Below are 12,229 nucleotides of genomic sequence, written 5' to 3'. Positions count from 1 at the left end.
AAACAGTGTAGTCATAAAAAAAAACAGCTTTATTTAGTGTTACCTTTTCTTAACTCCTTAACAGTCATACAGAATATTAAGTTTAGTATTCATACTTTTCAGAAGTTAACTGCAGAAATGCTGATATTAACCCCAACAGCTACTTTACAAGGTAAAACACTCCTCTACCAATCAAAAAATGTAAGTCTATTTTTCACAAAAGGTTTTTCAAAATAGCCTGGCTTATCTTGTAGATTATTATCATTATATATAATGATTTATTAAATCCGACACCAGCTTTTTTAAAATGTCATTGGATTGTACTTTATTCTAGCAAAAAGCGGAGACAGGAAATCATTACACTACCGAAAAACAAATAAAAACAAAACAAAAAACATATTCAAAATGCAAAAAAATTAGTTAAACAGTAAATTTTGTTTTGTGTACAAAACTGGGTTGCACTTCTGAATTGAGTCTCTAGAGACATCTAGAGGCGATGTTTCAGATTTAAAATGTCTGTCAATTTGCCAATACAGTACTGTCAGTAAAACGATAGCATTGCCTGTGATCTTAAAGAGATAAGATTTGTATTTTAAAGCCTTGGCTATTACTCATTTAAAGAAAATTAAACTGTAAAGGTTAAACTAGAAATACCAGTACATTTAAAACAGCAGACACCATACAAAACAAATTGACAAAAGATTGATACATATATCAAGTGACCCAATACTATGCCAATAAAGTTGTTTTGACTAGGGAATTCAATTCATAGTCTGTGGTCATTGTTTTTAACTGGTAACATTTTTGGGACAGCAATATCCCCAATGAAGTGTATATATATATATATATATATATATATATATATATATATATATATATATATATATATATATATAGATATATATGTATATATTGAAAGCAATTCGTGTAAGTGTTAAGAGGTTAAAGAAAGTTTAAAGAATCCACAAGATGGCACCCCTGACAAACCTGAAGATTGCTGAAGTTATTAATTACCTAGAACAGCTTTTTTTCTGACACTTGGATTTAAAATCATTGTATTTTTGTCATAGAGGAAACAAAAAAAAAAGGTGCAGAACGGCAGGTGAAAATCATTCTCTACATACACAGCATTTTTAGTGGCCGCTAAAGTCGCATTTTACCGCTGCTAAACAAGGTCTGCGCTTGCAAGATGCCTATTTTGGCCGCAATATAGGTGTTTTGCAGCCGAAAATCACATATCCTTACATTGACCCCTTAATGTCTTAAAAATGTACTTATTCTAAGTGATTGCTTTTTTAGTTGAGATCTGCAAAGGAAAGATGATAAAACATATACTGTTACAATTAAAAATACAATTTACAACACCAAACAGAAATAAAACTGAATACCAATTCTGTATTAAGTATTGTTTATCGGCTAATAATAAGTATATCATACTGTAAGAAGAAGTCATTTAAAAACACAGTTACGTTGAATTTATTTTCAGGTTGAATGTTTTACTTAAAGGTAAAAATAAAATGTCTTTAAACATATTTCAATGGAAACCTTGACAGTACATTTCATATCTGATTGGTTTCTCTTGATTCTGTTTAAATACTTAATGTGTGTGTGTAAAAATATTTAGGTGATTTGCTAATATTAGCAGCACCTGTATTTAAATGCATTGACAGGTTGCTTCCAATATAAAGTACATATGAGAAAGAGAAGTGAATTTATCTTCCCATAATAGCAAGCTAAACCCCTTCACCAAAACTCTGAGAATTTCTTGAACATGAAAAGATTTGTGTTGTTTTTACCTACCTTGGTTACCAAGAGTAATTTCTGTACAATACCACATGAACTTGTCGTAAATCTGTATTTGATAACTCCATATTCAGAAATGAGCAGTTCTTTTCAATCATACATCAGGTGGAATGCACCAAAAAAAGTATAACATTTAGCATGTTATGCCTCTTATTCGTTCCAAGTCACAACCTTTAAATGTCAAAAATCTGAGCTAAGCTTTAAAGAATCCAGCTTGGCTCATGATGACAGCTCTGATTCAGCTGCTTGTCTGCCACTTTTTATGAGCTGTTAACGAACAGTTTTTGTAAACAGAACAATCTAAAATACGCTATATACATTTGTTTGTTTTGTGTACGGTTTATTTTATTTTCGTAAATGTTTTCAATTGAACATGTTTTATATACATACAGTACTGTCCAGCACAACCTCTGTTTCGTGTTTGTGTTTCAAACTACTGAGTGTGTGTGTGTGATTAATAGATGTAAAAGAAGACTATGTACATAAAACAAGCCTAGTAACAAGATGAATCCGTTGAATAATTGTTCGAAATTTTTGGTAGTTTGACACGGTTTTATTTATAATTTAGCCTTGCTTAAAAATAGAGTCTCTAACTTCTAGAGCCAACATTAAATACAGGTTGTCCTGGATGGTCTGGCCCCTACAGGTTTAATAGGAGTAATCAATCATTATCACTGTGTAGAGAAGAAAAAAACAAAAAATAAAGCATCAAATTAAAAAATGGAAGAACATTTATGGAGGCGGTTTAAAAAAGTCAAATTTGGATTGATTTCCATCATATTTTCCACCAGCACTGGTCCCAGTTCTAAACTGGTTCATCTATGTATTTATTTATTTTTTGACTTACTGAATATGGACCACCAGGAACAGAATTAGGCTCCCACCAGTTAAGCCTAGGGTAAGACCTATCTAAGTCTTTCCTATCTAGTCTCTGTTGCAGTTCTTTCAGAGGTAAAACTTGCCTCCTGTTGTAGAAACCCACTTGAGCCCACTTCTTTCAGTCCACCCATTGCAACCCATTTGACTGGGTCTAGGACTCTTTTACCTTGAGGAATTTGATATTGCAGTGTGTCAGTTTGAAATGCTGCTTCAGCATTGCAGCAGGCCAGCAGGTAAAGATAGAATGCATTCCCTTGCTGGCTATCGGACACACGTAACTGGCTACATCAGGATCTACACATAAAAAGGGGCGGGTCATGGAAAATCATTGTTTTCTGTTATGTGTGTGCTTTTATGCAGGATTAATGTTAAGTTTATTTTCTAAGATGTTTTGTTGTAATAACAATTAAAATACTTCAGCCACACATTTTGGTAAAAGGGTTCAGGAAAAGTGAGCATTTGATAGTAAGTACACTATCAAACTAAGACCAGCTGCCCAAGCTGTATTCAAGAATTTTATTTTTGTATGAGAACATTAAAAAAAACTGCCTAAAAGACAAACATTTAAAAGACCTGGAACAACACTGAAAACAAAGGATATGAAATATATCATCCGGCTACTATACAAATTGAAACAGGGAAACAGCAATGATTGTGTTAGTACACAGCTACTTGTTTGATTTGAAATGCATTGCAAGTTTGTCTTTTGGAGATTTCCCAGAACAGTCTCTTCTATGTTCCATGTAGTCCTACAGTGGAAATAAAATTCCTTTTCAACTCCATGTAACTGAATAGGAATGGTACATAAATACTTCTCAACTTAATAATATTGTATTGTTAAGAAAAGCAGACATCTATCATATAAAAAAAACAAAAAAAAACATTTTGTTTGTGTAGCACTACAACAGGAGGCTGTGTGACCCTGAGCAAGTCACTTAACCTCCTGTACTCTGTCTTTCAGGTGAGACGTAGCTCTGCAGCTGATGCATAGTTCACACACCCTAGTCTCATATCTTGTAAAGCACTTTGTGATGGTGGTCCACTATGAAAGGTGCTATATAAAAATAAAGATTATTGTTATTATTATTATAATAAAAATCATCCCATTCAGTAAAAAGCATTGACTATAAACATCCCTATCTGCAAGTTTCCATCCAGTGCTTGATTATAGTTGGTTTGTTATCCGTTTTAACTTTTTATTTTTTTATATATAAATATATGTGCACTAACAAGTTTAGACACAAAGAGGTCCGTCCATTTCTCAGAAGGTAGTGAATATTTCCTTTAGTATAAAATGTATAGACCTTATTTAGTTTAAAAGGGTTACTCTCAGTTTAAGAATGTACTTGTTTTGTATTTCCATGTACTGTTTGTGTACTATCTCTAGCCATCAAAATTACTTGGGTACAGAAAGCCAGTTTGGAATGAAGGGATCGTCCAGTTAAAGTTGCCATATATACAAGGCTTATGTTACTGAAAAGGTCATACCTAAAAAGATGGAGTAAACAAATGGCTGACTTTTTGGGGCTAAAGAAACAATTGGGGAAAATGTATGCTTCTGTACTTTCTAGTATTTGAGTTCAACGCTAAACAACGTGGGGCAGTGGACAGAATATTGAAGCAAATTAAGGGATAGGATAAATAGATGTTAAAACCTTATATTGCAACACATAAAGTTCCATTAGCACTTCCCTACAGCAAATTAAAGTTCTAATAACAGGGAGTAAAACGGATTTTAAAACTTTGGTTAGCACTTAGTTTATGAATGAACATAAACATCCGATGTATATTGTTATGTTCTTTTGGAGGTGAAAAATATAACACAGAAAAAAAAAACTCCAAAGACTTTAATATTTATAAAAAATGAAAGTGTGGTATAATGAAGTAGGTACAAACACGTTGTTCTGTATGTACTCAGACATCTTATCGAAAGCTATCTGTGCCAGCAGAAAAATACAGTATTGTTTTGCCCTGTGTAATAACTTTCAAAAAGTGCTCCCAGCTTCCAGAAGTTTGACTCTATTTTGTAGAATGTACCAAGCATATTGCCACAAGATGTTTTGTTCAACTGAACTCAGATATCACAAGTACACTTTGCCATGCTTAAAAAATAACTTTCCTTAAATAGGCACTGGAAACCAAAAAGGCACACACTACTCTTATTACTCAAACCTGTAAAGAACTGAAAAATATTTTTAGTACAAACTGTCTCAGATGTGCTTATAGTCTATAAATTACAGCCTTAAATCTATCAGTTTACTGCTGTTCAAAATAAAGGATCTTTGGGATGTGTCCATCACAACACATAGCTTCATAGTAATATATGGCATGATTCTTTAGTGATGTTTGACCATTCTACAATGCAGATTCCAGATCATTCAAATTCTGAGGACTTCTCTTGAGCACAGCCTTCTTCAACTCAGACCAAAGATTCTCAGTTGGATTTGTAGCAGCAGCAGCTAGAATGTTTTGTTAGTAGCCCAAAGTTTAAACTGCTGTACAGGATTTTTTTTTTTTTAACAGTGTGTGTGTGTGTGTGTGGATAGATAGATAGATAGATAGATAGATAGATAGATAGATAGATAGATAGATAGATAGATAGATAGACAGACAGACAGACAGACAGACAGACAGAGAGACAGACAGTGTGGTTAAAGTCCAAAGCTTGTAACCAGAAGGTCAAAACTCACTGTGGTCTTAACAGTTCACTTTAACTTGTGCTTCAGTGAATTGGAAACACGATGTAGGACGTTGCTCTACAATTTAGTGCCTCTGGATAACATTCACTGAGACGTATCTTACGGTGTCAAATGTCGGATTGAGACATTTCGCCCGAAACACTAATATATATCTATATATATATATATATATATATATATATATATATATAATATATATATATGATACAATTGGGTATATTTTTTTACGGTATAACGTGAAAATACTACAGTTTTTTCAGTACTCAAAAGTCTCTTCCCCCTCTCTCTCTCTCTCTCTCTCTCTCTCTCTCTCTCTCTCTCTCTCTCTCTCTCTCTCTCTCTCTCTCTATATATATATATATATATATATATATATATATATACACACAGCTCTGGAAAAAATTAAGAGACCACTGCAAAATTATCAGTTTCTCTGGTTTTACTATTTATAGGTATGTGTTTGGGTAAAATGAACATATTTGTTTTATTCTACAAACTACTGACAACATTTCTCCCAAATTCCAAATAAAAATATTGTCATTTAGAGCATTTATTTGCAGAAAATGACAACTGGTCAAAATAACAAAAAAGTGTTGTCAGACCTTGAATAATGCAAAGAAAATAAGTTCAGATTCATTTTTAAACAACACAATACTAATGTTTTAACTTAGGAAGAGTTCAGAAATCAATATTTGATGAACTAACCCTGATTTTCAAGCACAGCTTTCATGCCTCTTGGCATGCTCTCCACCAGTCTTTCACATTGATGTTGGGTGACTTTATGCCACTCTTGGCGCAAAAATTCAAGCAGCTCGGCTTTGTTTGATGGCTTGTGACCATCCATCTTCCTCTTCATCACATTCCAGAGGTTTTCAATGAGGTTCAGGTCTGGAGATTGGGCTGGCCATGACAGGGTCTTGATCTGGTGGTCCTCCATCCACACCTTGATTGACCTGGCTGTGTGGCATGGAGCATTGTCCTGCTGGAAAAACCAATCCTCAGAGTTGGGGAACATTGTCAGAGCAGAAGGAAGCAAGTTTTCTTCCAGGACAACCTTGTACTTGGCTTGATTCATGCGTCCTTCACAAAGACAAATCTGAGGGTGACAGATAACAAGGGTAATTAAAAAGCCACTAAACTACAAACACTGCACATTAGCCTTTTTATCCTGTCAATACTGTGTGGTGGAATAGTTAATTTTGAAAGGACAATTGGAATAGCCAAAGTGAAAAATACTTACTAGCAGCAGAGCATGCCAGTCATTGGGGTAACCTAATTAACATTAAGAAATTCAAGATGGACTGGTCTGACCAATTCCTGCAGTTATTAATAGGTCCTCGGCCACACACATTTAAACACATTGAAAAAAAAAAAAAAACACGTCGGGTGTTCAATGTTCTTATAACTAGCACACTAGTAACACTTTCCTGGTGAAAGGTTGAGAAGTCAGTAATACAGGGCGCTGAATCTGACAGCAGGCAGACTGCTGGACTCGTTTGCGTTCTCCCTCTGTCAAAATGAATACTGAAGTCCATCACCAACAGTGGGGGTGGACAGCTTTCTACTCGGATGTTCATACATTTTACCACAGGGCTCATATTTGTACCACCTTCCTCTCCTAACGTTCTAAATATAACTAAATGCAATGAAAACTAACATTAGACATGTCCCCAAAGTGTTTACAGAATCCTGGAGAGTTAGTGTCGGTGGGCTCTCTTACCTGTCATTATGTACAGGCTTCGGGTATTAATTGTTTGGAAAACTTCCCTTGTTGCAGTCATATTCGTTAGTGTCATCGTCTTTATTTAACGAAGAGTGGGTATGACACAAAAACGAGAGCAGGATTCGGACCCGGATTTTCTCACCAGAAGAGTACAGACCCCAACCCGTACATGGAAAATATTTGAACTTGATAGTTCCCCCCTTTCCTATTCTCAAAGCTTTTTTAGCGTTTCTGTTAATACAATATGTATGGTCTGGTCAGCGTATGTTCACTTTATTGAATTGTTTAGTTTTGAACGTTATAGCTTTTATTATTAGTAGTACAATCTGAGAAAAGTGTGACACATTTAAAGGGCTAAATCTCGCGAAACTTTGACCTGTATAGCTGTCGGTCAGTTCTAAAAAATAATTTTAAAAAGGCAATTACTTACTTCAAAAGGTGAGCATTGGCTACCTTAATTGTTTTAGAAATGCATTGAAACAAAAACAGCATCCGGGTAAACATCGTGGGACGTCGATATACCTTTCAACGTGTATATCACATAATTTATATGATCATTGTCAGCTTTTTCCACCTACATTTGCCCAGTAATTATTTTTGCAGAAAAGCGTCATCATGCCAGCTAACAGCACGTGAAAGCTAGGACTACAATCTAATCACGTGTTTTGAGGGTTTAACTACAACAAAGTATTAGCCAATCAGCTAGTTGAGGCGGGGATTTCTGTTATTATAGCGATGTCAAACTTGGTTTGGAATCAGCGTGAAAGAGAGGTTTATGAAATTGAGAGTATTCCAAGTACTGTTCTTAAAGCTTTACAAGGTAAGTCATCTTTCAAATCTTTGTTTACTATTTGACTGCATTAAAACATTGCTTGATAGACTATTTTCTTTGTTCCATAGTCACAAGTTTCTCTTTTTCGTCTCCTTTTTGTTTTAGATCTTTTTAAAAGAAGTCAAAATGTTTAGAAGATTGTTATTCTGCTACTGTATCATTCAGACGATTTGTTTAAAACCAATAATGGAATCGAAGCCTTCAGCAGCGGAGGAAAACTCAGAGCACCCCAAAGGCGTTCTTATATCATCTGTGGAAGCAGGTTAGGTTAATTTCAGAAGTATTATATGTTTATGTATATATATATATATATATATATATATATATATATATATATATATATAAATGTATATATATATAATATATATATTGATAAAGACGAGATAACTCCTTAGACGAGCAACGTTCGATACTTTATGATATGTGATTCCAGGTTACATCTTGTGGGTGACTGGCTATTCATTAAAATAATCAGAGATGTTGTTTGTTAAAATCAGTGCCATGTGATCTTCTAATTTTTATATTAAACATATTATTTGAAGTCAGTGCAGAATACAAAAAAAAAAAAACAACTAAAAAAAAACAAGAGGAATAGTGTTGCATGTATATATTACAATGTGATAGTTATCTGAATTTAATTTATTTATTTATTTTTTTGACAAAGAACCAGTCAAATCAATGCACAAAATAGTTATAGACCAGAGTATTAGTAATTGTAGACTTGGTTTAGAGGGAAAATAACCACAACATTGTAAAACTACATTTTTAAGAATTAAATACCATCTTGTACTAAGATATTTCAAACATATTTTAGCATTTATTTTAATTTTCATTATTTTAATGTAATGTTTGAGAATATACTTTAGACACATCAAAATAAACATGTGATGCCTGTTTAGGATTTAAAGTGAGGTTCTGTATTTATCTTCTCACTGTGGGTGCTTGTGTTCCTGAATCCTGTTCTGTCACTTTACATGGCACTATGGGGGTCAAGAAGAGCTACTTCCTTGTAGTGACCCCTGGACAACATCCCTGACGGCAAAAAGCTCTTCAGATCAAATTTACCATGTAATACTTAAGCAAAGCAATGTTGGGCTTGGGTAGTACTTGGATGGGAGACCACCTGGGAATACTGAGTGCTGTAGGCTGCATTCGTTTTACAAATCGCTCATATATATATATATATATATATATGATATATATGTGTAGACTGAGATTCACTTTAATAAAACTGAGCAACATAAAAAAAAAAAATAATGCACATTTGATTATTTGACAACTCTTTGATTTGAAATGTTTTTTACACAGAAAGTCTGAATCAGGAGAAATCAGATGCTTTGTTAGCAAGGCAAACTCAGGAGCAGCAGATTGTCAGACTTTTGGTGAGTTGTGAGTAATGTTTTACCTTATCATTTTTCCCAATTCCCATAGCTCTGTAAACACGCTGTTCTGAAAATGAATTGTTGAAGCATGTGTGATTTCAAAGCTGGCTGACTGACAGTCTGTTGCTAATATTAGTGTCTGTAATAGTAAAAAAAATAAATAAATCTGTTACTATTTTTACAGATAAAAATTGCTTGCTGTATAGTACTATGAAATGACCAATTTAAAATTACTGCCTTGAGCTTAGAGTAGTTTTCCCTGTTGCATTAATTGACGTCATATTCGTTTTGAGGATTTAATGGTTTTGCAAACAGGTACTTTAACGTTCAATAATTCTGGTTCAGCTAAGTTAAAAACTATTTCATCTGCACATGGTTTCAGTAGAAATTATTTATCATCATGAAGTGAAAGTGGTCTTTTAGCCTACAGGTATTGAGAACAGTTTACATGTGAAAATACATTGGGAGATCACAGAAAATTCATAGGTGTTCTACTATTCTTATTTTGTTAAAATAAAGATATATAGTTTTATTTATTTGCTAGGTTAAAACCCAGGGAAATGACTATTATTCAGTACATGAGCATTGTATTATTTTTATTTGTTTCTTTTTTTAAATCAGAACATCTTTCACAAACTTTAATTATAAGCTGAAGACGAAACAGAAAATGAGAAAACAATGAAGCAAGTCAATATGAGTACCAGCCCAATGAATGGAACGTTATCCAGTCTTCTCTAGACAGTGCGTGTGCATTAGGAGTCAGCAGTTTTCAATGGACTATCATTATTGTTGGAAAGACAATGTTTAATTTGAATACCTGTTTTCATATGTGACTATTTCAGTCTGATAAGACTAAACAGTACTGTGAGATTTTTTTTATAAATAACGTAGTGGCCCATGCAAACGGGCTGATAACCCTTTATAAGGCTTAAAACATTCAGGAACTTTCAGTGCAGTATGTTTTATCCATTCTGTTTGTTTTTTTATATCAGAAGCCTCAGCAGGAATCCTGGCAGCCTACACGAAGATGCCCCCGGGTCCTGGAGAGCTGCATTCCTCACTCCCTGTGTTGTGATCTTTGCACGACCTGTCATTGCCGATTCTTCAATGCTATTTGCTACTGCAGACGACTGAGCCGCAACTGTGAGAGGAAAACATAGGCACCAGAGCAACCACCTCCCCTATTCCACTGGAAAAACATAGGGACCAGAACAACCACCTCCCCTATTCCACTGATAAAACACAGGCATCAGAACAATCACCTCCCCTATTCCACTGAAAAAAACACAGGGACCAGAACAATCACCTCCCCTATTCCACTGGAAAAACATAGGGACCAGAACAACCACCTCCCCTATTCCACTGATAAAACACAGGCATCAGAACAATCACCTCCCCTATTCCAATGGAAAAACATAGGGACCAGAACAACCACCTCCCCTATTCCACTGATAAAACACAGGCATCAGAACAATCACCTCCCCTATTCCACTGGAAAAACACAGGGACCAGAACAACCACCTCCCCTATTCCACTGAAAAAACACAGGCATCAGAACAATCACCTCCCCTATTCCACTGAAGAAAAACACAGGGACCAGAACAACCACCTCCCCTATTCCACTGAAAAAAACACAGGGACCAGAACAACCACCTCCCCTATTCCACTGGAAAAACATAGGGACCAGAACAACCACCTCCCCTATTCCAGAAAAAAACAACCAGAACAACCACCTCCCCTATTCCACTGGAAAAACACAGGGATCAGAACAATCACCTCCCCTATTCCACTGAAAAAAACACAGGGACCAGAACAATCACCTCCCCTATTCCACTGGAAAAACACAGGGACCAGAACAATCACCTCCCCTATTCCACTGAAAAAAACACAGGGACCAGAACAATCACCTCCCCTATTCCAAAAAAACACAGGGACCAGAACAATTCCACTGATAAAACACAGGCATCAGAACAACCTCCCCTATTCCACTGGAAAAACACAGGGACCAGAACAATCACCTCCCCTATTCCACTGAACAACCACCTCCCCTAAAAAAACACAGGGACCAGAACAACCACCTCCCCTATTCCACTGGAAAAACACAGGGACCAGAACAACCACCTCCCCTATTCTACTGGAAAAACACACTCAGAACAATCACCTCCCCTATTCCACTGGAAAAACACAGGGACCAGAACAACCACCTCCCCTATTCCACTGAAAAAAACACAGGGACCAGAACAACCACCTCCCCTATTCCACTGGAAAAACACAGGGACCAGAACAATCACCTCCCCTATTCCACTGAAAAAAACACAGGGACCAGAACAACCACCTCCCCTATTCCACTGAAAAAACACAGGGACCAGAACAACCACCTCCCCTATTCCACTGATAAAACACAGGCATCAGAACAATCACCTCCCCTATTCCACTGAAAAAAACACAGGGACCAGAACAACCACCTCCCCTATTCCACTGAAAAAAACACAGGGACCAGAACAATCACCTCCCCTATTCCACTGAAAAAAACACAGGGACCAGAACAACCACCTCCCCTATTCCACTGAAAAAAACACAGGGACCAGAACAACCACCTCCCCTATTCCACTGAAAAAAACACAGGGACCAGAACAACCACAGAACTCCCCTATTCCACTGAAAAAAACACAGGGACCAGAACAACCACCTCCCCTATTCCACTGAAAAAAACACAGGGACCAGAACAACCACCTCCCCTATTCCACTGAAAAAAACACAGGGACCAGAACAACCACCTCCCCTATTCCACTGAAAAAACATAGGGACCAGAACAACCACCTCCCCTATTCCACTGAAAAAACACAGGGACAGAACAACCACCTCCCCTATTCCACTGAAAAAAACACAGGGACCAGAACAATCACCTCCCCTATTCCACTGGAAAAACACA

The 12,229-nt window shown here is 36.0% G+C and overlaps 1 protein-coding gene and 1 long non-coding RNA gene across 2 annotated transcripts; one reads left to right on the top strand and one right to left on the bottom strand.

The window, feature by feature from the left end:
• The first annotated feature begins 7,849 nt into the window (after positions 1-7,849).
• Positions 7,850-10,619, top strand: asip2b (agouti signaling protein, nonagouti homolog (mouse) 2b). Its single transcript, XM_041247167.1, has 4 exons — positions 7,850-7,903; positions 8,021-8,177; positions 9,224-9,297; positions 10,290-10,619. The coding sequence occupies exons 1-4, from the start codon at positions 7,859-7,861 to the stop codon at positions 10,455-10,457; spliced, it is 444 nt and encodes a 147-aa protein (XP_041103101.1). The 5' UTR covers positions 7,850-7,858; the 3' UTR covers positions 10,458-10,619.
• On the bottom strand, positions 10,547-11,912 carry LOC121314164. Its single transcript, XR_005950080.1, has 3 exons — positions 11,676-11,912; positions 10,907-10,993; positions 10,547-10,861 (listed from the first exon to the last, which is right to left on the bottom strand). It is a non-coding gene; the product is annotated as an uncharacterized LOC121314164 (long non-coding RNA).
• Between the last annotated feature and the right edge of the window lie 317 nt (positions 11,913-12,229).

This window comes from Polyodon spathula, chromosome 4 (assembly GCF_017654505.1).
Source record: "Polyodon spathula isolate WHYD16114869_AA chromosome 4, ASM1765450v1, whole genome shotgun sequence".
Lineage (NCBI taxonomy): Eukaryota > Metazoa > Chordata > Actinopteri > Acipenseriformes > Polyodontidae > Polyodon > Polyodon spathula.
The sequence above is the reverse complement of the archived record's forward strand: the minus strand, read 5'-3'. Positions and strand labels throughout refer to the sequence as shown.

Coding starts and splice junctions, on each gene's coding strand:
- asip2b (XM_041247167.1), top strand. CDS start 7,859: ATGAAATTGAGAGTATTCCAAGTACTGTTCTTAAAGCTTTACAAG. Junction 7,904..8,020: donor TGTTCTTAAAGCTTTACAAG/GTAAGTCATCTT, acceptor TTTTTGTTTTAG/ATCTTTTTAAAAGAAGTCAA. Junction 9,298..10,289: donor AGCAGATTGTCAGACTTTTG/GTGAGTTGTGAG, acceptor TTTTTATATCAG/AAGCCTCAGCAGGAATCCTG.